The sequence below is a fragment of the Bolinopsis microptera genome, chromosome 9 (genome assembly GCF_026151205.1).
Source record: "Bolinopsis microptera isolate Bmic1 chromosome 9, MBARI_Bmic_1.0, whole genome shotgun sequence".
NCBI lineage: Eukaryota > Metazoa > Ctenophora > Tentaculata > Lobata > Bolinopsidae > Bolinopsis > Bolinopsis microptera.
This window is the reverse complement of record NC_087080.1, coordinates 9,583,171-9,610,853: the sequence shown is the minus strand read 5'-3', so window position 1 is coordinate 9,610,853 and position 27,683 is coordinate 9,583,171. Positions and strand designations below refer to the sequence as shown.

The 27,683-nt window shown below is 40.5% G+C and overlaps 4 protein-coding genes and 1 long non-coding RNA gene across 5 annotated transcripts in view; 3 read left to right on the top strand and 2 right to left on the bottom strand.

Annotated features, from left to right (window-relative positions):
* LOC134820687 (serine/threonine-protein kinase TNNI3K-like) overlaps window positions 1-2,828 on the top strand; it is an 88,695-nt gene extending 85,867 nt beyond the window's left edge. Inside the window, exon 27 of the mRNA XM_063831215.1 lies at window positions 1,325-2,828. Coding sequence (XP_063687285.1) covers window positions 1,325-1,386 — 62 coding nt within the window. The 3' untranslated portion in view covers window positions 1,387-2,828. The remainder of the gene's footprint in view (window positions 1-1,324) is intronic.
* Window positions 1-27,683, bottom strand: part of LOC134820871 (uncharacterized) — a 1,079,557-nt gene that overhangs the window by 625,921 nt on the left and 425,953 nt on the right. The gene's annotated exons all lie outside the window — the stretch shown is intronic.
* LOC134820887 (uncharacterized) overlaps window positions 1-27,683 on the top strand; it is a 507,687-nt gene that overhangs the window by 455,397 nt on the left and 24,607 nt on the right. The window lies entirely within an intron of this gene.
* Window positions 5,016-5,915, top strand: LOC134820612 (homeobox protein unc-39-like). Its single transcript, XM_063831113.1, has 2 exons — window positions 5,016-5,112; window positions 5,173-5,915. The coding sequence occupies exons 1-2, from the start codon at window positions 5,016-5,018 to the stop codon at window positions 5,913-5,915; spliced, it is 840 nt and encodes a 279-aa protein (XP_063687183.1).
* The window catches only part of LOC134821005 (mitogen-activated protein kinase kinase kinase 1-like), a 31,557-nt gene continuing 9,954 nt past the window's right edge, over window positions 6,081-27,683 (bottom strand). The window contains exons 3-24 of the mRNA XM_063831672.1: window positions 17,523-17,681; window positions 17,304-17,380; window positions 16,935-17,113; window positions 16,556-16,806; window positions 15,531-15,740; window positions 15,246-15,376; window positions 14,993-15,146; window positions 14,287-14,405; window positions 14,003-14,116; window positions 13,718-13,859; window positions 13,271-13,543; window positions 12,850-12,981; window positions 11,489-11,571; window positions 11,283-11,286; window positions 10,966-11,040; window positions 10,249-10,345; window positions 10,019-10,139; window positions 8,659-8,765; window positions 8,235-8,305; window positions 7,877-7,999; window positions 7,363-7,474; window positions 6,081-7,042 (exon numbers count right to left, since the gene is read on the bottom strand). Coding sequence (XP_063687742.1) covers window positions 6,417-7,042; window positions 7,363-7,474; window positions 7,877-7,999; window positions 8,235-8,305; window positions 8,659-8,765; window positions 10,019-10,139; window positions 10,249-10,345; window positions 10,966-11,040; window positions 11,283-11,286; window positions 11,489-11,571; window positions 12,850-12,981; window positions 13,271-13,543; window positions 13,718-13,859; window positions 14,003-14,116; window positions 14,287-14,405; window positions 14,993-15,146; window positions 15,246-15,376; window positions 15,531-15,740; window positions 16,556-16,806; window positions 16,935-17,113; window positions 17,304-17,380; window positions 17,523-17,681 — 3,360 coding nt within the window. The 3' untranslated portion in view covers window positions 6,081-6,416. The remainder of the gene's footprint in view (window positions 7,043-7,362; window positions 7,475-7,876; window positions 8,000-8,234; window positions 8,306-8,658; window positions 8,766-10,018; window positions 10,140-10,248; window positions 10,346-10,965; window positions 11,041-11,282; window positions 11,287-11,488; window positions 11,572-12,849; window positions 12,982-13,270; window positions 13,544-13,717; window positions 13,860-14,002; window positions 14,117-14,286; window positions 14,406-14,992; window positions 15,147-15,245; window positions 15,377-15,530; window positions 15,741-16,555; window positions 16,807-16,934; window positions 17,114-17,303; window positions 17,381-17,522; window positions 17,682-27,683) is intronic.

Sequence of the window (27,683 nt, the reverse complement as noted above, 5' to 3'; positions counted from 1 at the left end):
ATTAAACTCGAACCCTGGTGTGATGTTCCTTTGGTTTATCTTTGGTTTCACGTATTTATCTTTTGACGTCATGTGATGCCGTTTGTGAAGTAGTCTATAGTTGCTCGTGAAAATATGTTCGTGCGCGGTATTTCTATGCTAGTTTGCCTTGGCGCTTTCCGGACTCTTTCTGTTGTAGAGCGCTCACTTTGGAGTTTTAGTGATATTCCGTGGTTTATATGGTTTTGCGGCTGGTTCAATAATGTCATTTTTCCATGACTGGATGGGTTATTTTGTCCACTTTCCGTGGCGGAGTAGAGAGTGCCAGTCTCTGTGTTTGAACTGCTGATGTGATTGAGTGAGTGAGATGCTGCATTGCTACTGGCTGACTCGCCAGCAGCAATGCAAGTCCAAGAAGAAAGAAGGAGAGACACTGTCCGTTTTCTGGGTGCGCCACCACCGACAGTGCTCCCACTTCTGTGGGGCTGAGGGTGTTGGCTCCAAGAACCAGCCGTGAGCGAACAGCGCCTGACCCCCTCTGTGGTTAACTTGAGAATAATAGGACTATGCCATTCTCCAGGCCAATCCGTTCAGTAACCAGCTGACCCAGCACCACCTCTGATGGAAGATGTGGTTCGGATTGGACTTCGCTAGGATTTGTCAGTTTTTCTGTAGACACTAATGCTCCCTCGAGGAGAGACATGAGCCCCGGCGAAACTGACCAAAAAACGTGACAAGGATTCTCACCCTAGGGTTCTCTTGCTGCAAGTAACGGTTAGTTTTAAACCTTGTAGACAACAGGGTTCTCTTGCTGCAAGTAACGGTTAGTTTTAAACCTTGTAAACAACAGGGTTCTCTTGCTGCAAGTAACGGTTAGTTTTAAACCTTGTAGACAACAGGGTTCTCTTGCTGCAAGTAACGGTTAGTTTTAAACCTTGTAGACAACAGGGTTCTCTTGCTGCAAGTAACGGTTAGTTTTAAACCTTGTAGACAACAGGGTTCTCTTGCTGCAAGTAACGGTTAGTTTTAAACCTTGTAGACAACAGGGTTCTCTTGCTGCAAGTAACGGTTAGTTTTAAACCTTGTAGACAACAGGGTCCTCTTGCTGCAAGTAACGGTTAGTTTTAAACCTTGTAGACAACAGGGTTCTCTTGCTGCAAGTAACGGTTAGTTTTAAACCTTGTAGAGACTAGAGTCGTGGGTTATCTTATTCAGATTTAATCGCTTTAGGTCCAGCGTTGAAATGCACGGCGGTTGAAAATGTTAACCACATTATGGGTTTAAAGCGGTTCTTTGTCCTCGAGATTTATTCATTTCCAACTTAATTGATGTCCACTCTCCTCAGGCTATATAATCGACCCCTACAAAACGTTAGATTTCATCCAGAATTCTAACCATAGTGAATAGGCTGAAAGACCCGGAGAAAAACAAGATAACGTCCAACCTACCGACTGTCCTTATTGTGATCCTGTTTTGGAACACTGACAGTGTTTTACTATGATAGATAATAGGGCCTTCTCTTAGTTCAAAGTAGCTTATTTTATCAGCTGGGACCTGCTGTGAACGTTTTACTGATTAATAAGCTAATTAAGTTTAATTAGTTAATTAATTGATTGATTGGTTAATTAACTGGTTTTTCGTTGATTGGCGAGCTTGTTAATTGGTATTTGATTTTTAATTTTTTGCTCGGTTTTAACACATGTGTTTCAGAGTATGGTGTTTTGATAAGAATGTGTTGTCTTAGACAGTGTATCTCCTTGGTGAGCGCCAAGCTAAGTGCTCTTGATAAATTATGGTTTAAAATCATCCCGAATTTGCTATACTTTTTAAATGTAAACCCAAATACATAGTCGAAAAGGAGGATATATAAAGCATAAAAATCTACATTTTTCTATATTTACCTAGCGTTAGGTTAGACTAGAATACATTCTAGTAGCATAAATTGAGTTTTGTTATATTTGACTCTGAGATAGATTTTAAGATTAGGTTAGCTCAAACCATAAATTGGTAAAGTCTTCCACCGCATTATTGGTTGATACGATGTTGAACTGGATTGCAGCACGCGCGCATACGCTCAAGGTGTTTTTAAGATGTTGTTTTCTGGTCTTTCTGTTATATTTCTCCGTGTATACAAGGTCATCTCCAATGAATATGATACATGGTTTGTTTCGAAGTGTCTCCGTGAAAAACATTAAATTTCCGTTGCTCAATTTTTCACCGCTTATGACGTTGTGTGTGATGTATGGTATGATATAACTGCGATTACATATTATATTATATATTGTACCTTTTTTTCGTAGGCGTGCGTTTATTTTTTATAACTTTTTTAGAACATGTATCGCCGCGAGTTGTGTGTATATATTCTGTCTTATTTAACATAACGTAATATGTTATTGGTATATATGTGTCTAGTGGTTAAATTTGTTAACTAATTTGGTTGGAAAATTGCGCCTTCAGCTTCAGTTTTACTATCAATTTGTGCGCCTCTCTGCATGCGTAATACAGATTTTAATCGACACGGAATCGTGATATAATTTTCTCTTCCATTAATTTTCAAATAGTTAAAATTTAGGGTTTTTTACAGTTGGTATTTAGCAATTTCGCTGTGCAAAATTATTAACGATTTTAAATCACGTACGATTACTTATCGGTCAACCATAAATTTCCATTTGCATTTTGCATTGGTAAATCCCAATTTACCGGTGCATGATAGTAGAAGAACAATAAAGGAATTGTGAGTTCTAACTTCGACTTTGATACTGTGAGAAAATACATTTTACTATGTAACCACATTCATTGCTTATTGCACCTGTATAAATTCATAAAATAATGGTTTCCTTGTCTGGAAATATTTGTGTTTCTCTTCTCAACAAATACGAAATGGAACAAATTATTAAACGAACCAATCATATTTGTCCACTATAAGTATAAAAATTTAAAAAATAGATAGCATGTCGTGATTTTTGGTGGGATTTTGTAAAGGTGCAGTTGATATCTCCACGTACCGAAAGCACACTCTCTAGATTGCGCGCATTGCAGTATTAGTAACTTCTTTCAAACTTAATGAAGAGAATAACATTTAACAAGCTCAAAAATGAAAAAGTAAAACGTAACTGTCTTATTTCTCCGTAAAACTAAAAAGCACAATAGCGTGAGTAGCTTTTGTCGAGGTGCCTCGAACGTTATTTTAAACATTAATGCATTAAACGATTCCCCGTTCAATTTTGGTCGTTACACATTAACTTACAGAATCAAGAAAGTTATAAAACTTTTATACTCGTACTCACCGCGCCGCGCATTCAATATAATTATAATGCTTCTCCATTCTCGCAACCACGTTAGAATTAAATCAACGAAATGCGCTATTAGTACTGGGCCTCGTCGAGCTGCGAAGAATTGACATGACATATTGACACGTCAATTAACTTTCAAACGTATCAAATTGGATGTGCTTTCGGTAGAAATATATCTTTACAAATTATAAATAGTAAAATTGTTGAGGTTTCCCGTTGGCACATATTGATATATTAGGTTAATTTTAAATGTTAAACGATTCCGTTCTTCTGAGCAGCGGACGAAATAAGTCAAATAAGTGCACCCAAATTGACGGCATCTAGAAGTAGAGGGCCAGGGAGGCCTAGCTTTTAAGCCGCTTTCCGGGATCGCATTGCAATATTAATAATTTATTGCATCTTTTAAACTGTATAAAATTTTACGGACGAAATGATCCGAACCCACCGCTTCGGCGCGGCGGGTATAGTAGTTGATACATTTTTTAGTTTTACAACATACAAGCAAGAGCCAACCTTATAGTTATATATTATTAAAGAAAATATCTTCGATCAGATTTGCAACTTTGCATAAGGGTTTTGCTTAACCGTCCTTTTTCCAGTTTCCGCTCTCATTAGCGATTCATCAAGCGCTTTTTCCATGGGATTTATTTTCATTGACTTACATATTGCGTAGTCTGAACTTTGATATCATTATGGTAATTCAATTGCTCTAACCAGAGCCCTCTCGCTTGCAGTAGCGCGCGACCGCCGAATGCGTAGTACGCGTAGACACATGGCTATGTGAAGTAATTTAATTTCTCGAAGCTGCAAGATTTCGCAGTTTTTATAAATTCCTGGGTGAAGATAATTATATTTATATAGAATTAAAATAGAAGTAAAGTCGATGTACAAGCCCTTATAATATAAGGGCTGTTCCAATCCATAAATCAGTTTTATATTGGAGAAACTATTTTAATTTAGTTTCGCCCAGGGTATAGGTTATAAATAAAAGATTTCAGTGATGTTTTTCCGTTTATTAATGCGATCTCGGAAGGCAGGCATCCCCTTTGCCTCCCCTTCAGCCGGATATCCGGTCGGTTCATAATATGGTAATTGATAAAATACAGTTGTGGAATACAAGAAGAAAATTGAGAATAATTTTTTGCACGAGGGTAGGGACCCAGATGTCGTTTCTAACCCGGATAAGGATAGGAACGCCTTTGATCTCATTGATCCTCCTTAGAATTAGAGATAACAGACAACTGGTATAAACAATTGCATATAATTCCCACGAAGTTGACAGGGTATCCATTCTACTCTATTTGCTATTGGACTCTTAAATTAAATCAGTTCAAATAGAGATATACAATAACTACCTGTGACCAATCCAGTCTCTATTCTGATATCATTTGTGATCTGGTTCTTGTCATGGCTTATCTTAAAACCCTATTCTCCCAATATCACCCATGAATTCTGCCAGTTGGAGATCACTCCTAGTGATCATGTGATCCCTTTCTTCCCAGGGTGCTGCATGTTACCTTCCCACCAAATCTCCTGCCATGTAATCTGCATGTGATCTAGGCAGGGTCCCCACCCGCTCAGCGGTGTCAAGTCACCCCTATCGGGGTGTGTTACGTCACTGCTATCGTCACACCTCCTATCGGTGCCAACGTCATGAGTATATATACCAGCCGATACGTCAGCTTTCATATCATCTCTAGTTAACAACTACTCACTACGAACACAGATACGAACTATTACGAAATGTACCCCTATGCTTCCATTCCAGCACCAATGGAGCTTCCTCCCATGCAGCCTATCTATCTGGGCGGATACCCTAATTGTACTAGTACTACAGCTAGCTACAATACCTATAGTACAGCTAGCTATCCACACTGTACTTCAGCTAGCTATCAAGTAGAACCTAGCTATCTACATAGCTACCCTCCTGTCTCGAGCTACCAGCCCAGACCTCATATCAACCTACCTTCTGTGCCCCATACTACCTCCTCAGCTGGTTACCAGTACCATACTGCAATCAAACCCGAGCAGGAGCTACTGCCCTGTAACAGCTATCCTACAATCACCCTACCTCCTCAGACTCCCCCTGTCTCCTCTCCCTCGACCGTGTTCCACTACCCCACTCCTCCTAGCACTCCTAACCAGGTCCCTCAAGAAGACCCTTCTCTCCTCTTTGCTCGGTGCCTCTACCAGAACCAACGTTACCCTGAGTTCCAGCAGTTCATCTCAACCACCAACTTCCCCCAATCAGCAGTACAGGAGCTACGAGACCTCTGGTTGGACAGTGTCTATCAGAATCACATCAACAAAACCCAGAAGAAGCTGACTCCAATGATTAGATACCGTCTGAGGAAGAGACACCCTCTCCCAAAAACCATCTGGAATGGAGAGCAGACCTCTTACAACCTGAAGCAAAGTGCCCGGGACTACCTTATCAGATATTACGAACAGAACCAGTACCCAACTGCTGTAGAGAGAAGAATCATCTCTAGAGATACCGGAATGGAGTTCAAATCTGTCTCCCACTGGTTCAAGAACAGACGATCCCGATCCAAGCCTGACAAGAGTGACCAGTCTGCTGAATCCGTCGAAGAACTTGTAAACGAAGTGAAACAGATCGCTGATAGTATTCTCTACGCTTAAATTTAGGGAACAACCGTTTTAAGGTTGAGATTATTTGATATTTAACTATTTATTATTTATTTATATAGGGAACAACCGTTTTAAGGCTGAGATTATTTGATATTTAACTATTTATTTATTTATTTATTAACTTATTTGATATCCAACAAAAGATCAGTCGCTTTCAGAGTCACTTAAGTAATAAACAATTTATAAACAATGTATAAAATATATTACTGCCATAATTTCAAAGACACCATAAAAATGTTTCGGAATAAAAGATACAAAATTATGTCAGTCTAAAACAAATATTGAAATTAAATACAGGAAATCCTGCTAAAAACTAAACATAAAAACAACTTCTTATAAATAGAAATATTAAATCCCCGTGTTTAAATACTTTTGAAAGTTTATATCTTTATTCTACATAGTTATTGTTGTATCACTGACTTTGAATTCTGGCCTGGTTCACTCAATTGAGAAGTCGAATAATGACAATAAACTAAATACATAAATAAATTATCATTCAGGGAGAGAAAGGTGAGGCAGGCGTGTAAACACAGCATGAGTTAACAACTCTGAAGCAGAAGCTCTTCCCTTAGGATCACTGTGCAAACACCGTTTAATGAGGTCTTTAGTAGCTGCAGAAAGGTGTTCAGGTACGGGAGGAGAGACAGAAGCTGACGCTATCTTGTAAATCAGAGCCAGATGATTGGTAAGAGCTCGCGCGTTCCAAGGAGGCTTCCCCTCCGCCATCTCCAGCATACAGCACCCCACACTCCACACATCACAATGTCTCCCATAGTCCTCCCCTCTCAGTACCTCTGGTGCCATGAAGGCTACAGTCCCCAGCAGCTCCCCTCTGAACTGACCTGCGGGTGTGATGCTGGCGTGGAGTTTAGCTGCCGTTCCAAAGTCCCCGACCTTTAACACCCTCCCAGTGCTATCCACCAGACTGTTAGCTCCCTTCAGGTCCCTGTGTAGGTACCGGTTTGTGTGGAGGTAGTCCACTGCCAGTATTATCTGTTGGGAGTAGTTCAGGAGAACCTTCTCCTCGAAGGGACCGTAGGTGTCCAGCAGGGAGGAGATGGAACCACCAGGCATCCACTCTACAAATATATTGAAGTGGGCGTCCAGTTGTATAGCTCCTGTAAAACAATAGCCATTAAATAATGTTTAGTTTCGTTCACTTTCAATGAACAGTTTCAAACAAGATATAGCCTAAACTTAAAGAATTTAGATATTCATAACTATGGGGTCGTTCACATAAGGGGGGGGGGGGGGGGGGGGGGGCACATATTACGTAATCAATAGCTATGTGTAAAACTGATTACGGAGGGGCGGAGGGGGGGGGGTTAAAAATTGTCCAAAAAGTGATTACGTAATATGTGAACTACCCCTATGTAGTTCAGATAATGAGAAGGACGATGATATAAAGAATAATATAAAGAATATGTGATAAACTAACCGATAAGCCGGACTATATTCCTATGACTGATCTGTCTCATGTTGCTGATTTCTTCTCGAATATTCTCTATCACTTCATTTTGTTCTGATTCTGTGTTTCGAATGAACGACACCTGAACAAATGGAGTTAGAGGTTACATTTCAGTGATGGTCATTTGTATCATCTCAATTAACAATTTGTCCATCTATCATCAGCTATAAAACCTAGTAACTTGCAACAAGTGGTCAATCTGACCGCATCGTAAGTGTGATGTGATTGTAAGTTCATGTGTAAACAAAACTTTCCTTTATTATTAATTAATTTTTGCCGTTTATTGAATTTGACCTGCGACTTTAAAAATTAAAATTAATACACCATTGATTACATTTGTTACAAATTATCACATTTGATATAATTTTTTATTCAATTTTGATATATTTTTCTAGTTTTCAGGAGAGTCCATCGGGGTTTTCATTTTTAAAACTGATTATGATGTATACAATTAATTAGTCTATTATAGACACTCCCCTCATACCTGTTTGACACACATGAGTTGGCCCTGGCTAATATCCCACGCGCTATAGCACGTGCTGCAGCCTCCAACTCCTATCTGCTGCCCTCGCTTCCAGTGTACTCCTTCTACATACGAACCATTCGTCTGGGATATAACTAAGCTTTAGTAAAGGAACAGTTGTAACCCTTTTTAACTGTGAATTTAGGTGAAGTTTCACACAATTCAAAGTCAACACAAAACTAAGCAATAAAAGCACCGAGGATAGTCACATAAGTAATTACCGTCCACTCATTAATAAGCAGTCATAAATCAGGGATATAACACAACAACTGCTGCCTGTGATGGCTAGTAATGAATTCTAGAGGTACTAATTACTAACCCCATTTGGTGAGTGAAGGATCATATCATTGCAGTTCTGAAACGCCTCGATATCTGGCAGTGGAGCTTGACCTGCAAGTTGAACAGTTAACTACTGACAATTTCCTACTGCTAGGAAACACAGGACAATTGATCAGCTTATACCGGACCAAATTGCAACTGGATCACCCAAAGTCCGTCCATTTTCATGACTGACAAAGGGGTTAGACTGACTCAGAAGTTAAAGGTCGTTCACATATTACGTAATCATTTTTGGAACATTTTTTCCCCCCCCCCCCCCCCCCTCAGCTGATTACGTAATGTGTGAACGACCCCTTACGGTATCCCTCACTGAGCATGTTTTTATGAAGAAGGAACATTTTACATATTAAAGGCCTGAGAAAAGGGGAAGTTGATAGAATTCTCTCACTGTCAGAATACCTTACCTAGTGAAAGGTGTTTAGCTCGAGCTATGGCTAACTCGTAGTCTTCGTCCGCCCGCAAGCATTTCTTTCCTGAGTTGCTGCTGCTGGCGCTGCTCGTTCCTGCTTCACTGTGGGCAAAGTAGGGTCAACAAGCGTAAAATGCAAAACATAAAGTCTGCTTATTTTATGAAGTTGGTGGCACCAATTATAGTTGTTGCATGGATAAATGTTATTTACACCAACATAATGGTCTTGAATCTGGCTACTGACCGACCGACCAAAGGCGCGCATAAAGTTAGATGTACGTTTACCAACTTAGGTTACAAAAAAGTGCTTCGCGCATTCCAAAAACGCTTGTATCCCAGTTAGTGTAAAAGTCACAGATTATTCTGTCTCGTTCGTTGGCGAGAATTTCACGAAAATCACTTGTAATGCCAGAGATGAAGCATGAGCATTGATCTAACAAATTATACTGGCATTTTGTACGGCTTCGAACGTTTTTATTCGTCTGATACGTCCGGCAGGAAAAGATTAAAGTCGACCTTAACTTAGTCTAGAGGAAATGTAAGCTTTCTCAGCTCCAGATGCCTTTTATATTACGATGCTAATGTTAGTTAAAAATGGACAATATTATTGAAAATAATATTTTGCCTTTAAGTTCCAGGACGTTAAATCAAGGCCGACCAAGACAAAGCTACTTGTCTATGTTACTGAAGGAAGTTGGGACAAACTCTAAAGAGGAACTGCGAACCCTGATGCGGGACAGGGATATATGGAGGGGGTTTTCTGGCGTAGATCGGACTTAGCTCCGACATAGTAGTAGTAGTTCCAGGACGTTAAGTGGTTAAAACGAATGATGTTCACGCCTACAAAGGGAACAAATAGCTTACTACTATAACTACTAGCAAGCAGGTTTAATTCAATAAAATTACAACAGCTGAAGATTACTGGAAACTGCTGAATGCTGCACGCTATATAATAATGAGACACTCTAAAAACAAACAAGACTCTTCACTCCACTCTAATATCACACAATATCACACAATATCACGCAATATCACACAATAAGTTCACATCACACGCATTTCAAACCAACTCTCACATTACACTCACTCTCGCTGGAACAAGTGGTCCAGATCTTCAGATAACGCATTTTTATCCCCGTGAAACGAGGCCCGGAACCGGGTCTTTTTATCACGTGTCACAGTTAACCCTACTGATTCAGACTGACGCCTTCTTACAAAACTCCTACAAGGATCGGTTAAGTTCATGGCTTTTTATGGCGGTTTATTATACCCATTATGGTACTTAGTCACGTGATGTCACCCGATCACGTGACGTCACACAATAACGTAACAGATGGTTATTATAAAGACAGTACCTGGGGCTGGGGGAGTTGTTCATGGGGTGTGCTGCGTGGAGTGAGTTAGGAGGGATATCCTGGAACAGTGCCTCCATTGTGGGTAAGGACTGTGGGCGGGGCATCCTCCCTTTCCTCTTCCCTGAGTTAAATAAAGATTATAATCACATTATAAAATCGGTAACAATTTCCAGAATAATTGGTTAGTACATTTCCCGGGGTTTGCAGAGTGTTTTATGTAATGATTGTACCTCTGCCGGCAGGAGCGTCGCTGTCGCGCCGTAACAGCGCCTCTGGTCCGAAACTCGTCCTCCGAGAACTCTTCCCTGAGCTACACTCTCCACCAAACTGAGGGACAGAACGAGGGTGAGGGACATAAACAGATTGATCGGTGACGTTTTTCTATTGTCAAATAGCATAATTGAAGGAAAGCATAATCCTGTATCTTCCCCCCTCCCCTCTAACTCATCTGACCCTCTGACCCTCTGACCCTCTGACCCTCTGACCCTCTGACCCTCTGACCCTCTGACCCTCTCCCCTCTCCCCTCTCCCCCTCTCCCCCTCTCACCCTCTCACCCTCTCACCCTCTCACCCTCTCACCCTCTCACCCTCTCACCCTCTCACCCTCTCACCCTCTCACCCTCTCACCCTCTCACCCTCTCACCCTCTCACCCTCTCACCCTCTCACCCTCTCACCCTCTCACCCTCTCACCCTCTCACCCTCTCACCCTCTCACCCTCTCACCCTCTCACCCTCTCACCCTCTCACCCTCTCACCCTCTCACCCTCTCACCCTCTCACCCTCTCACCCTCTCACCCTCTCACCCTCTCACCCTCTCACCCTCTCACCCTCTCACCCTCTCACCCTCTCACCCTCTCACCCTCTCACCCTCTCACCCTCTCTCCCTCTCACCCTCTTACCCTCTCACCCTCTCACCCTCTCACCCTCTCTCCCTCTCACCCTCTCACCTCTCTCACCTCTCTGCTTTGAAAGTGGTCTCTGTTTGTAGGGTTCAATGAGTTGTGAGCTACTTCGTATGACCCCTAGTTCAGCATGTCGTGATCTTTCTATTAGCTGTGAGCTACTTCTTATCACCCCTGTTAATATAGTGTTACTCTATACATACATCCTATACATGTTTAAAATTAGAATCATTTTAATATCTATCTTATCACGCATGGTGTATAGCAATATTACCGCATATAAATACACGAATATAAGAAAGTTCAGAAATAAAGCTTTGCTCTTGAATACCCGACAGGAATAAAGAAATTGATTGGTATACAATACTGGTAAATTATGGTCAATTGAAAACCGTTCGATGGTAAAATAATAAGTATTCTCAGTCATAATACATGCGTATCTGTGTCGTGCAAGTTGGACACATTTGATAAAATAAATTAATATTCTTTTTAGACAAATATGAGAATACTTACTGCTAGGGTTAAAGCGGTTGGGAGAGTCGACGCGTTTAGCTGTTTCTGGTGTAGCTACATTGGAACAGGGGAACTTGAAGTAGATGGTAGGTTGTCAAACTTGAACACCTCCGACTCTATTATCAGTGTTTTAGGGGTCTGTGGAAATTGTGACGTCATAAATAAGTGAAGAAGTCAGCAATTTATCATGACGTTTACATTGATTCATATGACGTAAGTCGTAATAACAACTGCATCACTGAATAAGACACTTGCTAATAAAACCGGTACATTTTGTACTGTGTAAAAAGGTTAAATTACATATCTAAAGTAAGCTTGTTAGTGCACGTCAACCCTAATCAACACCTAATTAGTTCTATGTGTACAGTGTACAGTAGTTACGACACAGTGGTTACGACACCAACATATCCGGGTTGAATGTGCTGGAGGTCAGCTTACCCCACGTTTATTTGGGTCACGATTACATTTCAACTCACCGATTTTACAGTAAAACTACAAGTGTTTCAAAACAAGAAAGTCGAGAACGCTTCTCGCTCTAAATCAGGATAGCACTATATTACTGGGACATTCGTATTTATTTTGACGTTTGATTTCGGACAAGTCGTTGGTAGTCCGACTGTGGAAATGTCGCTATCTGGTCTTCACATCATGTTCACATGATCTCAGGTCTGGGTAAGCCTTAGAGTCAGCCACGTATTTGTAAGCATTTTTGGTTTTAAGACTATGACTGAAACTTTAGAGATTCTACAAAGATTTGTTAGGGATACAGATTGCAGATTGTCGCTTCTCTGCAATTATTTCTGTAATTTTGAACGGGATGAAAACATTCGTGTAGCCGGCTGAATCAGCCGTCTGTACAAAATAGAGTAATTAGTATTTCCTTTGTCAAACACTGTACACGCCGACTAATAGCAGTGTTAAAATAGAAATGTTCGCTTTTTTGGCTGCGTGTATTTCTGCTTAAATGGAGCATGAACTTGTCAGTAACATATTATTATTGGAAATTGTCTGTTTTGGTCTGCAGTATGTGGCAGGACAGCAAAAAAGGAGTCTTCTTAGAGGTGCAGTATATGAGTATACTATTTTCTTTTTTAGTCATCTAAATGCCGACTGAAAATTCTGATTGAAAATACATCCCTTAAAATCAATATTTTGACGAGGCAAAATCTTAACAACCTAGAGTCCCGGCCCGGCCCCTTAAACCCTTAACTAAGCTGTATCCTACAAAAACAAAGCTGAACCCACGACTAAGTTATTACTGATAGATATTTTTTGATGCAATAAAAAATATTATTTATATAAACTAGAGCATAACTGATTTTAAATTCCTCGAACAAAGCTTTCGACTAGCAGGTTTCCAGAATCAAATAAAACAAAGCTACACAAGAACTAATTTACATGATAACCTTAACTCACGTTACTGGGGGTACTGTAGCGGGAGGTGGAGGGGGACTGCTCGTTCATGTAGGAAGATGAGTAGGATGAGGCGTAGGAAGGGGTGTAGGGCGAAGAGTAGATTGAGGAGGAACGAGAGAAGTGGCTTGAGCCCTGGTGGGGGAAGCATATAAAGAACTTTTGAGTGCAGATAACAGTATATAATACATACGTATGATCACTACGTATTCAACACGTTTGGTATTGAACACGTTTGTATAGTAGATAACAGTAATACTAATGTCATTATCTGCAAGAATTCCTGAATCCAAGTTCCAACAGATGGCCTGAATCCAAGTTCCAACGGTAAGAAATGTTTTAACGAAAATAATTTCATGATAGGAGAGAGAATTCCATGATTTACAGAGAGAAATGAACGCATTTAAAATGAACATAAGCTCACCTGTGAACTAAAGCTGTCAGAATGTTCGAAGGGAGTTTCATTATCAGAACTGATCTCGATACTGGGAGGCTTGCTGTCAAAGTACTTTCGGCGTTGTGCTGGCATGTTGACGTTGTCGTTACGGTAACTGATCGGGTTGTCACGTGACGTGATGTCATGGTAACCGCTATCACGTGATGTATTGTCAAAGTAACTGGTGTCGCGAGATCTTCCGTCCGTTTCGACTGCTTGTTGCGGTCGAGGGATCATCATCTGTGTAAACTGTTGCTGTTCCTGCGATTGTATCTGTAAAATCTAGAGCAATTTTTCAGTTGGTACAGCATGATGCGAACAGTTATTTCATTGATCAAAATATTTAAATTGTTAGTTGACTGTTTCAAAATAAAACAGACAAGGGATGAACGGATAAAGGGAAGGTCATAATTATAAAATGGTAGTCAATTTAACCTCGGGGGAAGATTTATGTTTCTTGAGAGCCTCCTCTCTGAGTACTGATGCGTATATCGTTAACATTGGGTTACTGTTTCTGCCGAGGGAGGTTAACAGGGTCTTAATCTCCATCAGGGCGTCAGGATCTTTACTGGCTCTCCTAGAGAGAGGGACAAATTTGTATTTTTGTTTTATCCCTTTAATATTTTGTGAACAAATGAAGTAATTGCATTGGATATTAGGAAATTTGTGTAAGAGTATTGAGTATAACAAAACATTTGGACGATTAAAAGTTTTCCAAACCTTATTGATTCCCTGAGGACTCTTGAACCCGTTTTCCTCACGCTAAAGTGAGAGATAGCCATTCCTTGTATCGCAAAGTCAATAATCTTGAACAATCGCTTGTGCATACTTGTACTGAAACAGTGAACATATATTTTCTGGAATCTGTATCGATAAGCTCGATATAAAATACAGAGTTGAACAATATATACGCCGAAGAGATCTACCTATAGAAAATAGTAAAACTTGGGCTGCTGCCAAATAAGCAGTGCCATACCATCAAACGAGATAACAATCTTGCATACCTGTCGAGATGAATATCACCGTAGTTGGAGAGTCTTGGAGCCTTATCCTTAACTTGGGGGTCTCTTTTCTCAGGTAGAGTGAAGTAGAGGGGTCGCTCTGTCAGGAGCCGGAGTAGCACCTGTCATACCATTAGAGGTTAGATCACTCAATATTAGGGGATTGGCCTTTGCGACAGAGAGAGTGTGTTCAATGCATTGTGACAAGAAAGATTTAGAAAGCGAATGAAAAATAAAAGTATGATGGTTATTATATTAGACAGGAACCCACCCTGGTTACCCACCATGGTTACCCACCCTAGTTCCCACCCGGCCCTGGTTACCCACCCTAGTTCCCACCCTGGTTACCCACCCTGGTTACCCACCCTGGTTACACTTACTCACCCTGGTTACCCACCCTGGTAACCTACCATGGTTACCCACCCTGGTTACCCACCCTGGTTACCCACCCTGGTTACCCACCCTGGTTACCCACCCTGGTTACCCACCCTGGTTACCCACCCTGGTTACCCACCCTGGTTACCCACCCTGGTTACCCACCCTGGTTACCCATCCTGGTTACCCACCCTGGTTACCCACCCTGGTTACCCACCCTGGTTACCCACCCTGGTTACCCACCCTGGTTACCCACCCTGGTTACCCACCCTGGTTACCCACCCTGGTTACCCACCCTGGTTACCCACCCTGGTTACCCACCCTGGTTACCCACCCTGAGTCTGCCGAGCCACCACCTCCACTCCTCGGGACTATTGTGAGTGTTGAGGGAGAAGGAGAAGAGGTAGTCTACTCCTCCGAATCTGGACCCGTTCTCATCGTACCGGCACAGGTACACCAGGAAATCAGACGAGTTCAGGTACGTTCGTCTGAGATGGAAGTAATTAAGTTGTTGTCTATCTCAGTCTATCTAGTCAATTACCAGGACAATGTTTTATAGGATGAGTACCTAGTGTTAGGATGCTCACCTGGTGGGGTCGGTACATCTGATAAATATAGCCTCAAATACAGGCTGGAATATAAAAGAGAGGTAACTCTTGATTTCAGGAGCTGAGAATATCGTTACGGCTTGGGTAACAGCCAGGGCTATCATGTAAACCTGAAGAAGACAGTGAAGGTTAGATATTTAATGTTTTTCAAGGTACCATTTGATAGATTCGAACGTTGATGACATACCAGACTGGTTTCATGCTTATGTGCTAATGACCAGGGAGATGATCGACCCAGTCATCAATACCATTTGGAACCGTTACCTTATGGACAGGATCCATGATCATGTAACAAAGCAGGGAGGCCATACACTCCTGCAGAGTGGTGATCTTGACACTCTGGCCGTTGAGGTCCACTGCTGAGCGGCGCTCCTGGAACAGGGAGATTACCAGCTGGCCCAGCCAGCGCAGGGAGGTTTCTCTTATCGTCCACTCTTTGGAGAACAGTCCTTTAACTACGTCACTCCCGAACATCTGCCAGGTTATTGTTAGTTAGCAACTATTTTTAGAACTGCTCACGTTTTTTGATATAATTTACATGCAATCCCAATTCTATGCGGAAGCTTCAAAAATTACTTCGTGCCAACTGCCAATTGACGAGGTTGTCTTCAAGGAAGCTGCACATACTTAACTTTTAACATTTGATTTTGATTGGTTCTATCTGGATGCTCAATGCTCATAAGTTCATGTATAATCACTGTAAAAATAAATAAGCTCTAGACTTATCATCAAAAGTCACGTCCATATTTCTGTTAAGTGTTTTATGATAATTTAAACCTACAAATTTAAACTAATAAATATTCTTACTTAACTAATTAATATTTTGTAATATAATTCATAAACTTCAGTTACCGGCTCATAATAATCACACTAATTAACAACATGATAATAACATGCTAAGTTTCAATTGGCCCGGTAACCTCAACCTAATTATCACTAGCTGTAACATAGCGTGTATTGTGTGTTTTCAGCTAATTGGGCCACATTTTGAAGACTGATGTACGAAAAGAAAGAATAGGTGTGTGTTGTGTACGTGGGTATAAGACGTGTGAAGTTAAACATTGTAGGGAGAAAAAGCAACAGCGACCGCGGTATAGGTTTGGTAAGTAAAATGTTCAAATAGTTTACCAGTACGACATTAATAATTGACCGAGGAGTATGACAAGGAGCAATCAGGATTTAGGCAATCAGTGAAAGTGAAAGTGAAAGTGAAACAAAACGTGCAACATAATGTCAGCGTTCAAGAAAAAGAGGAAATTAAGTAAAAGGTCAGTTAAAATAAAACGAACCTGAACCCAGGAGCGTGTGAGGGATCTGTGTTGGGGAGGGATGGGTCTTTTCTCTTTCACCAACTCTGGGTTGGGTAGACTCACTAACGGTTGCAACCAGGGGTCCTGATACGGACCCTGAACCACCTCATTGTTCACATTTACAAGTGGGGCCCCGTGTCCAGTGAACTCGAAAGAGTCTATGTCGTGCCAGAGGAAGCGGCACAGTGGACACATTAGCCTCTCCTTTCTCTTCTCTTGCTCCTGTGCCCCTGATAAAGCCATCACGTTATCAAATGATGGGATGATGGGGTAAAAAACTTGTTCAGTTGAAATTATATCAATCCCAAATTTAATTTGGCTGGTGTCATTACTGCGAGCATATAGAAGAAGTACTCACATGTTTTCATACACTCATGATGCAACTTATTGCTGCACCCTCCCCTACAAATAACCAGTTTCTCCCCTGACTCCATGTTTTGTAGACAGATAGGACACGCGTCCTCATCAGCCGACCCCTCGCTCGTCCCGGCTCCTCCTTCCGCTCTCTCCTGACTCTCCAGCCCTGCCTTCTGTTCACTGCGGACGGTAAGGGTGAGGAAGGAAGGTATGTTGAGGTAATGGTGAGGTAATGGTGAGCTAGCGAGACTTAGAGTTTCAGTCTAAGTTAGAAAACTCTGTAAAGGTGAAACAGAATAAACCACCTGTGATTTCAGCTAATATTTTTCATACAGTTGAATAATATAAAGAAGATTAGTTATCAAGATACCTGTGCCCATGAGGTCCTCTGAGCTGTTTTCTGGGATCGGATGACTTCTCCTCGTACGATTTAATCAGTTGTTCCACCTGAGAATCTGTTTTAAAACTTCTGATGATAGAGCAATTGGGTATGAATTAGGAATCTTAACTTTTTAATCATTAATCATCGGTGATCAAAAATCTCAAGGAAACAAGCAATTAATATCTAATTATAATCGCAAAAGCTAACCTCGAAGTTTTTGAGATTCCGGCTCCAGAGCATGTTATCCCTGGAGGAGACGTTGAGGACTCGCAGCATGACAAACAGGAGATGAGAACAGAAGTAACCTCTGTTACAGTTGCAAGACTGGAGTCCAATCATCACTCGGTACTTTCGTCCTGATTCCGTCTGGGTAAAGTTACTCATTAGTTAATTGGTTAATTGGTTAATTAGTTAATTGCGCTATCAATTAGTTGGCGTAATATGAGTTTAGTTGATTTATTGATTTTATACTAACCGGCCAACTTTGAGATTAGTCAATTAATCCATTAATACGAAAGTTTTTATGGTAATTTTCCCTCACTCGTATTCTTAATCAATATCGAGTTTCTTTGTACTCGTGTTTAAACAATTAATGAATGTCAATATTAGGAAGATGATAATGAAACGCACTACAAGTACAATTCTCAAAAATATTTAACCCAAACAATTACTCCTCAGTCCAAACAACAGTTTTTTAATCTATCCCTCAAATATTCCAAATTTCATTAATAATAAATCCATCGAATTATCTTTCATTAAGATCATGTACTTTTATTTAGACCACGAGAATTAAGTTAAAATACTAATCCCAAATAACAAAGAAATAAAATAATCTAATAAAGAAGTTTGAAGATAACATAAGTCAAGCGCAAAACAAAAGAATAGCGCAACAAAACAAAATCAACAAGCTTTTTGACATCCTTTGTGAGGGTCTTATCACGGAATGCTCACATATTACATTTTTTTGGTTAATTAAATTGTTTTTATCCTCACTCCTAATTACCGTCACTGTACTCATAGCTTCTGGGTAGAAATAACACTGGCATATAGTTGTGGTAGTAGTAGTATACATTTCCAAACCCCTTTTCCCTAAGCTAGATTATGTCATAATATATGAACAACCCCTTATTTCGTTCTGCACCATAAAGTTACAAATAGTAACTATCAAACTAAAGTTCCTATTTAAGTAGATCCAAAAAGGAATATCTTTTCATTCTCAAACTGCAGTTTAAATGCTGGCGTTCATCCCAAACACCCAAATGTTGACAACCTCTTCTCTGGCGCCAAATTGTATCTAAGAATCAAAACCCTTGGAGCAGAATATAGTTTTGGAGGCAGATGTTCAGTGTTCACACGTAAGATTTCATGGACGATTTCATGGTATTGGAAATAGCCACCGCGCTAATCCTGCCAGCCTTTTTGCTAAGCCGACCAACTTGGGAGACTGAACGGTAGATCTTCTTCTTGAGAATATCCGTTCTGGTGACCACCACAAGGAGATTGAAGCCGCAAGTGAATATAGGGATCATGTAATGGCTGAACAGACCCTGGTTCAAATCCAGACTTCCCAGAAGCAGCTGTACGCTGAACACGATGGAAACCACGTAGACCAGGTTCATGATGAGGATTGTGTTGGATTCCTTCAACTTCAAGGCCTGTTCCCCGTTCTTCTTCTCGTTCATGTTGTGGTACTGGCTTACTGCCTTGCTGTTCATGCGGTGGTAAGCTACAGTAATGAAGCTGCACAGTATTCCTAGCAAGCAGTGGAACAAGTTCATTACAGAACAGAAGTACTTGTTCCACAACTCTAGGAACGTCATCACAGCAGTAAACTTCTCACTGCCGACCTCCGTCTCCTGGGTGCTCTGTATTCCGTAATACAGGAGGAATCCAGCGTTTCCTAGGACCATGTAGATTGTGTAGCACACAAGGTAGGTCAGGACCCACTTGAACTTGATGCTAAGTAAGGGCTTTATGATTTTGATCATACGGTCGAGCGCCATCAAGGTGACCGTGCACTGAGAAATGCAACCAAATGTGCAGCAGAAGAACTCAGGAACCTGGTTGAAGAACGTGTATTGATCAAACACAATCGAGCTGAGGAACACATAGCTGATGAAAGTTGCCGGAAGTAGGTTTCTCAAAAAGTCCGACACTGCAACAACGTTTAACAAGAAGTTTCTTGTTGATCTTTTTTCCTTTTGTCGGAGGTGCAAGATAAGAGGGTTGAGGATGGTGGAGAGAAGGACAGTCACAATCGTGAAGAACCCAAATGAGTAGTTTAGAAAGGGTTCCCATCGTGAATTGGTCTCAAAATCAAATGTCATGTTGAGATAAAATGGCAGGCAAGGTAAACAAGTAAAGTTGCAAAGATATAGCTTTTATTATTGCTACCACATGATCTGGCAGGTCCTAATTTCATTCCCGAGGTATGTGTTCAGACAACGGTTCTTATCGCATTAGTCGTTAGACTAATTGGACATCTGAAAGGGAACTATGTCTTCCTATTGTGATTCTTTTATGCGACTAATCACATATTTGCATACCTAGAAGGAGACTGACGGTCGGTCTGTAACTGAGAATGGTTTGTGATGACCAACTAGATTCCGATGGATTCTTCACAAGTTGAAGAATTTTGATCAAATTATTGAACCAGCGGTACAGTTGTACAATTAACATATCTATTGTAACAAGGTACCGCAAAAGAAGATTGTGATTCTGAATATTAGCAGATATTTCAGTTCATATGATGATCACCACGAAGCAGAAAAAGTTATAGATTAGCAATAATAAGATAGGAAGAGTGAACACGTGTGATCAGTGTCACGAGGGCGGACACGAGGGCAAACACGTGTGATCAGTGTCACGAGGGCGTTGTGCAGTTTAGCAGTATCAAAAGTTGCTGGAACGAGAGTCATTGGAATAGTTGTTCCGGCTGAGCTACAAATTAAAAAAAATAATAAAATCTGACCAACCGTGGTTTGGCTGTCGGCTGATTTTGAAAATGTAGCCTCAATTAAAGCAACTTACGTATAACGTAAGTCTGTCTTAATTGAATAGCAAGAATTCGAATTATCTGAAACTGGACCATGGTAAGCTTTACCCTGCTTGGTTATTGTTTAACTTTAATTTTCCTATTCGTTCCTCCTCACGAATAGAGCTAATTTCTTGGAACATGAATCCTTACAAGGCTGCGTCCCGTTTCTGTAATCCTGCCACATAATCTTAGTTGTACTTGGTTCATGCAGTAATAACAATTTGTTATAAAACATTTTCAAAAATAAAACATAACACCACAGCAAAGAAATTTAGAAAAGCATAAAAGCCGCTTTTAACTCATTACAGGGTCATTTCATCTTGAGTTTCTCTCTGTAAATACTAGAAGTATCAAGTCAAAGTTCTGACAAAAGTATTACAATCAGCAGTAGTAACAGTATTACAAGCAGCAGTAGTAACAGGAGCAAATTAAATACGAACAAGCTCGGATCTTATATCCATGTATCAATTTGGCGAGTGGTCACATTTGAGACTGGAACTTGGCTGCAATCTTGAAAATTGTAAAATAAAAGGATTGGAGTCCTTCCTCAACCGGCGACCAGTGCCACTGTGTTTACTCGACAACCGTCCATATTGTGATCCTGACTGATAGGTAGAGGCGGCAATGTCGGACCTGAGCGTGTTGGTTCGCATCAAAACAACAGTGGGGTTGAGGGCACTTGTTAATATTGGGATCATGTAATGATTAACCAGACCAACGTTTATCTTGATAGTCTGAGACAGCACCAAGAAGTTGATGACAATGGAGATCAAGTAAGGAATGTTCATGATGAGTATGGTGTTGGAGCCCCTAACTTTTGACACCTGATCTCCAATTCCCCTCATGTTAATCCTGAGGTAGGCGACAGTGATAAAACTGCTGGTGATCCCTAAGAAACAGTGGAACATGTTCATAGCAGCACAAACATACGTGTTCCACGAGTCCAAGATAGCCAGTTCCATCTTCTTCCCCGCCTTCTCATCTGAACCATTTAATCCTGCGTACAGGAGAAATCCAGCGTTCCCAAGAACCATGTAGATAGTATAGAGAACTAGATAAGATAGCACCCATTTAAAATATATCGTCAAGTAGGGCTTGATAATCTTGATCATCCGAGTGACAGCCATCAAGGTGACTGTGACTTGAGAAACGCATCCCAAAGTGCAGCAGAAAAACTCAGGAATTTGGTTTAAAAGTGTGTATTGGTCAAACTTCGTCGAGCTGAGAAACACATATCCGATGAAGGTTGCTGGCAAAAGGTTCGTCAAAAAGTCAGATACTGCTATGACATTGAACAGGAAGTTCTTGATTGTCCGTTCCTTTTTATTGCGAAAGTACAAAATAAGTGGATTCAGAGCAGAGGAAACAAGTACACAGAGGATGGTGAAGGCACCAAGCGAATAGTTCAGGTATGGTTCATACCGTGAATCGGTCTCAAAGTCGAAGGTCATACAGTTAACACTGTAACTTGAATCGAGTGGCAAACAATGAAAAAATAGAAATTACTTGGCTACTGTGTCTCAGCTGCATGTTGGACTGCATGTGAAAGTTTCGACGCCATCCTTCATTAATTGATTAGTAAGCAGTTCTTCTTGCTCTACTATTGGACAAATAAAATACCTGAATAGGTCTCGCTTTTAGGCATACCATTGTTATTTACTTATTCACCACCACCCATATCTATATTGACATACTTGAAATACCTAATAATCGTCCACATTATGCCCACTGCCGCTATGCCAATCTTTCTATGTACTGTCTGTCACCATAGCTCTTGATGTATGCAGTTGCGGATCCATCCAACAGAATATTTTAATTCAGGCATTGTCATGTCCTTAAATCTTTAGACATAATTCGGATCGCCTATTACGTCAAAGACTACCACACAATAGTTAAGACTTAAGAGAAACAAACAATTCAGAAAAGTTAAATATATTTTTAAGTGTTTTTAAAGTGATGTTTCTTGTACAGTGAAGAATATCAGCTGACTCCCCAACACTTGGTACACAGTCTGTTTTAACTTCATCTAATATGGGATAAGAAGGAAAGTTCGGTACATTACTGCACTTCGTCCCTACAAAGTACAAACCAATGTTATATGCTTGGACGTTTATCATGAAAAGGAGCAGGGCGGACATTGAAAGAAAGGATATTTCCTGTACTTTTGAGGCCTGACCGAGCGAAAAAGGTTGGTCAGCAAATCTGATATGGCTATCACAACAACAAAACAGTTCTTCGATTTTTATTGTGACGGTACAAAATTAAAGGGTTCAGAATACACAAGGACGCTGTAATATGCAGAATTCTTGGTAATTCGGTATCTTCAATACGGGTTTCTTACAGATACATTGTGGCAAGGACGCCCAAATATTTGTAAGATATTTCCATTACCATTGTCATAAGAATATCCACTTAGCATTAGTGCTTTTATTCACACTTCCATCTGGAATTTGCTTTGTCATACATAATTGACAGTGCTGACAATAGACAAGGTATCAGTAAACACAATACATCTACCGTAAGCTATAGTACTAACTTCAATAGAAATGAGATCCAACAAACTTGCAAATACTTGCATACATTGTAGCCCAAGAGCATTGCGCTACAATTGGACTCATTCTTAGGGATTTCCGAGAAGTAACGGGAGATGATGAGGGTTAGCTGCCATAAAGTTTGGTTTGCAATGCTATAAATCAAACAATAAAACAGAGTCTTAAAGAGATATCATAATATGTATCAATACATGTAGAGATATCATAATATATGTAACTTAAAATAGAACAGCGAAGAAAGGAAAACCAGTTTTAAATAGTTCTAAAGCTAATTTTCTAGTTTTTTTAAAACATTTTCACAACTACAATTAAATACATTTGTATTTATTGAGATCATCATTTCCTTTTCCCTGAAAAAGGCATGTTTCCTTGTCGCAATTAACAGAATCACTATGTCGCACGAGAATCATCATTTGAAAGAGTATGTGAGTGTAAAAAATTCTTCGCACCAAGAACCAGAAAATTAAAATCGAGTAAAAATTCAAGTCATCGAAAAATAGTACACGACCCTTTTTTAATTTTTGTCCACACTTAAAATAATATTTTTGACACCAGATCGACTTTAGAATATTAGAAAGTAGATGACCTTCTTCGTCTCAAATGATTTTCTCCAGTAGCCTCAGCATCAATTTGTCGAATCTTTACCTGCTGGAACTTTGGCTGCAAAATTCGACGATATCGTCTTGTTCTCTTTCGACCAGGCAGAGAAGATCGGCGCACGCTAGTTCGCGCTAGTATGACACAAGGGTTAAAAGCACTTGTCACCATGGGGATCATGTAATGTTTAACCAGAGAAAAGTCCATGCCAATGTTTCGGTTCAGAGCTAGAAAAGTAATGACTATGGAGATCACATAAGGGATGTTCATCAGCAGGATCGTATTGGAGCTCCTTACCTTCAACCTGGAGGCTGCTTTATCGTTTCTCATGGTTTCTTTATCATTTCTATGATATATTATGTTTACCCAGAGGTAGAAGACTGTGATTATGCTGCAGATGATTCCTACCAAACAGTGGAGCATATACATGGTGGAGCAAACGTACATATTAATCAACTTTAACGAGGCAACTATGCCGAAATTCTTTAGTATTCCACTCTTTTCAGCAAATAAAACAATTCCCACGTTTCCTAGGGTCATGTAGAGGGAGTAACAGAAGAGGTAGATCAGTACCATTCTGTACTTGACGCTGAAGAAGGGCATGATGATCTGTATCATGCGTACAATGGCTATCAAGGTAGCTGTGACCTGAGAAATACAGCCTAGTGTGCAGCACAGAAACTCTGTTATTTGAAAGAACATGTTTCGATCATACTTTGTCGGGCTGAGAATGACATAGCCGATGAAACCAGCAGATAGAAAATTTGTCAAAAAGTCCGCTATCGAGATAACATTGAAAAGAAATTTCTTGACCGTTCGTTTTCCCCTGTTGCGAAAGTAAATTAATACTGGGTTGAGAGCAGTTGAGATAAGGGCACACACAACTGCTGTGATTCCAAACGTGTACTTCAAGTAGGGTTCATATCGTGAGTCCGTCAGAAAGTCCACGGTCATTTTCAGAGCACTTCGAATTTTCAAGTCGCGACAACACTTGGAGGTATCAACAAATATCAACATTCGATACTTGAATTCATTTCATAACAAAACAGAGAGAATGGACTGCAATTACCGGCATTTTTAACTCTTTTTTTCGACATTACAATTTGGCCATGGCCATTTGGATTAGTCAAAACAATCTATGTACAAAGAACAATTATTGTTGTAAGGAAAGATTTCTGTAGCATTTATTAACATTTTTTAGTGGTGCTGCGTGCACAAGGCACAGAGAGAGTCACGCGAGGCACACTTCCCACGGTTGAGAAAGTAGGAGGAAACATTCCATCAGAGGTTTTTAGCTGTCAAAACTGTAGCTTGAGAAGAAGGAAGAGAAGTAAGAGATGTTTTTGGATTGAAAGAGGAAGAAGAAGGGACGTTTGCGTCTTCAGAGTGCATGTGTTATCTTTTTTAATCACATCGACTTTACAAAGCTGTTATTTCATTTAATTTGAGATTTAAGCAAGTCACCTTTAACTTATAAACTTAACCTGACATGATACCAATTACCATGCCGTTATTAGTACATTTTGAATTTTACAGTGATTAAAAAATGATAAACAAAACATTATCGTAGTCTCTCTTATGAATCAAATGAAACAGATCATGTCACATTATTATCATCTAAATTCTATCAATGTAATAAAAATAAACTCATAGTTGATTGTACAATAGATTGCTCCGAGTTTTGGGTGAGAATTAGCGGGATGACCCGGGTTAGCAAATAAACTGATAGATCCTCTGTCGATTTCCCTTAATTAGACAGACCCGCTGGCAAAATCCACCATTTGGTATGCCAAATGTGTGTTCTAAAACTATACATTGAAACTTAAACCACTTCTGGCATCACTTTATTATTATCAAAACAAGTTGAATTGCATTCCGATTTCCGTGGTCATGGGAAAACTGTTCATCGGTGCGCGCTAATTGGTCACGTGACTTCTGTAGCATAGACACGTGAGTCGTGTAGTTGATGTTTTACTGTGGTCACGTTTCTGTGCTCGTGTCACTCCAACTGATTCGTTGTTCAAATATTATGCCAAATCGGTTTCATCGTAAGAACTAAGAAGTCGATGGATTGAATTCAATACTCAACAGCAGCAGGAACAGCAGCAGGAACAGAAACAGGAACAGAAACAGCAGACTTGGACGAAACAGAGATCATATTCTTAAAAACAGAGCGAGCTGGAGTCCTGATTGCTTTGGACCTTATCACAATGACACATGGGTTGAAAGCGCTGGTGAAAATGGGGATCATGTAGTGATTGACCAGGTCAAAGTTAATCCCATGGTGTTGGAGAGCGAGGAGGTTAGTGACAAGGGAGATGACGTAAGGGATGTTCATTATAAGGATGGTGTTAGAACCCCTCATCTTGTTGGCATCTTCACCTATTCCTCCTACCTTTAACCGGAGATAGCCCACAGTGATAAAGCTACAAGTGAGGCCGAGGAAGCAGTGGGTCATGTTCATGGCAAAACAAACGTACTTGTTCCACGTTTCAATAATGAACAGGTTGGTATTTGTAACAGCTTTCTTACCAGTCATTCCCGCCAATAGGAGAAAGCCACCGTTTCCTAGCACCATATAGATCGTGTAACACACAAGGTATGCTTTGACCCATTTGAATTTTAGCCTAAAGAAAGGCCGGATGACTTTTATCATGCGAGCAACAGCCATCAAGGTGACTGTAACTTGAGAAACGCATCCCAAAGTGCAACTGAGAAACTCAGGAATTTGGTTTAAAAGTGTGTATTGGTTAAACCTCGTTGAGCTGAAACAGACATAACAAACAAAAGTTGCTGGAAGAAGGTTCGTTAAGAAGTCGGATACCGCCGTCACATTAAATAGAAAGTTCTTCACTGATCTCTGTTTTTTATTGTAAACGTAGAATATAAGAGGGTTGATGATGGTTGAGATAAGAGCACACCCAGCTGCAAATATACCCAGTGGGTAGTTCAAGTAGGGTTCATACGTTGTGTTGGGTTCAACTTCGTAAATCTCCATCATGTGATCTAGGAGAGCATCCAATCAACAAAATGTTTCATTCCTTAATGAGGTTGTCAAAGCATTTGTAACTAGTTTTATTCCCTGTTTGCTCATAGAAAGTACACGTAAATCATGAACTATAACACAAATGAAACACTCGGCAAGTGGGAACTATAATTAACATGAAACTATTTATATCTTAACGGTCATTTCTGTGGGGATATTATGCTCGTCGGTATTATTATTCTCATGGAACTAGTGATTTGCGACCGATTGTTTAATAGGCCTCATGTAGCCTCCAGGCTCGACAAACCCCGACAAACCCCGACAAACCCCGACACACCCCGACACACCCCGACACACCCCGACAAACCCCAACATATCCCGACAGACCCCGACAAACCCCGACGTGTCGAGATATGTCGTATCATGTCGGGCCCACCGGCTACATGAGGCCTTTTAATTTGTACGGAGAATGTATGAAATAGAGAACAACCAATATATATACAAATCAAAATGTTCGGTAACTCGGTAATTTGCCGATGCACATCTGTGCCCGAGATGTGCCCGAGATGTGCCCCGGGTGTGCCCAGGTTCTTTTCCCAAGGTTTCCCAATTACCATGCCCGAATTTTGCCCGAGATGTGCCCCAGGTGGTTCTGCCCGAGGTGTGCTTTGTGCCCGAGGTGTGCCCGAGGTGTGCCCGAGTTTGTGCCCGAGGTGTGCCCGAGGTGTGCCCCAGTTGTGCATCGGCAGATTACTGAGTTACCAAATGTTCATCTGGACTGGCCTTGACAAGATAAGTCTGATGAACTGGAACTGACTGGATCACTCAAAACTTTGTGTAATTAACAATGTAAAATTGAGAACAAATTAAAATTTCTGAGTTCAAACTCATCAAGCAATCCAACGAACGATACTACTAGATTGAAACCGATTAACACGCCTTATAACTTAATTAATAACCTAATTATTTAATTAATAACCTAATGATCGCTCACTTAGCTCACTTAGCTCAATCAGGACATGTCTAACGAGCAAATGCCGTTCAATTAAATTAGGACGCATCATCAGATTATTCTAGATTATTCTGGAACTTTTGGTAGGTTATATAAGATGTCATTGACAATTAGGAATGCAATTTGAAAAGATGTGCAGCAAGAAGACGGAAAACATTTGTTCAGAAACAAAAAGCAGCAACCC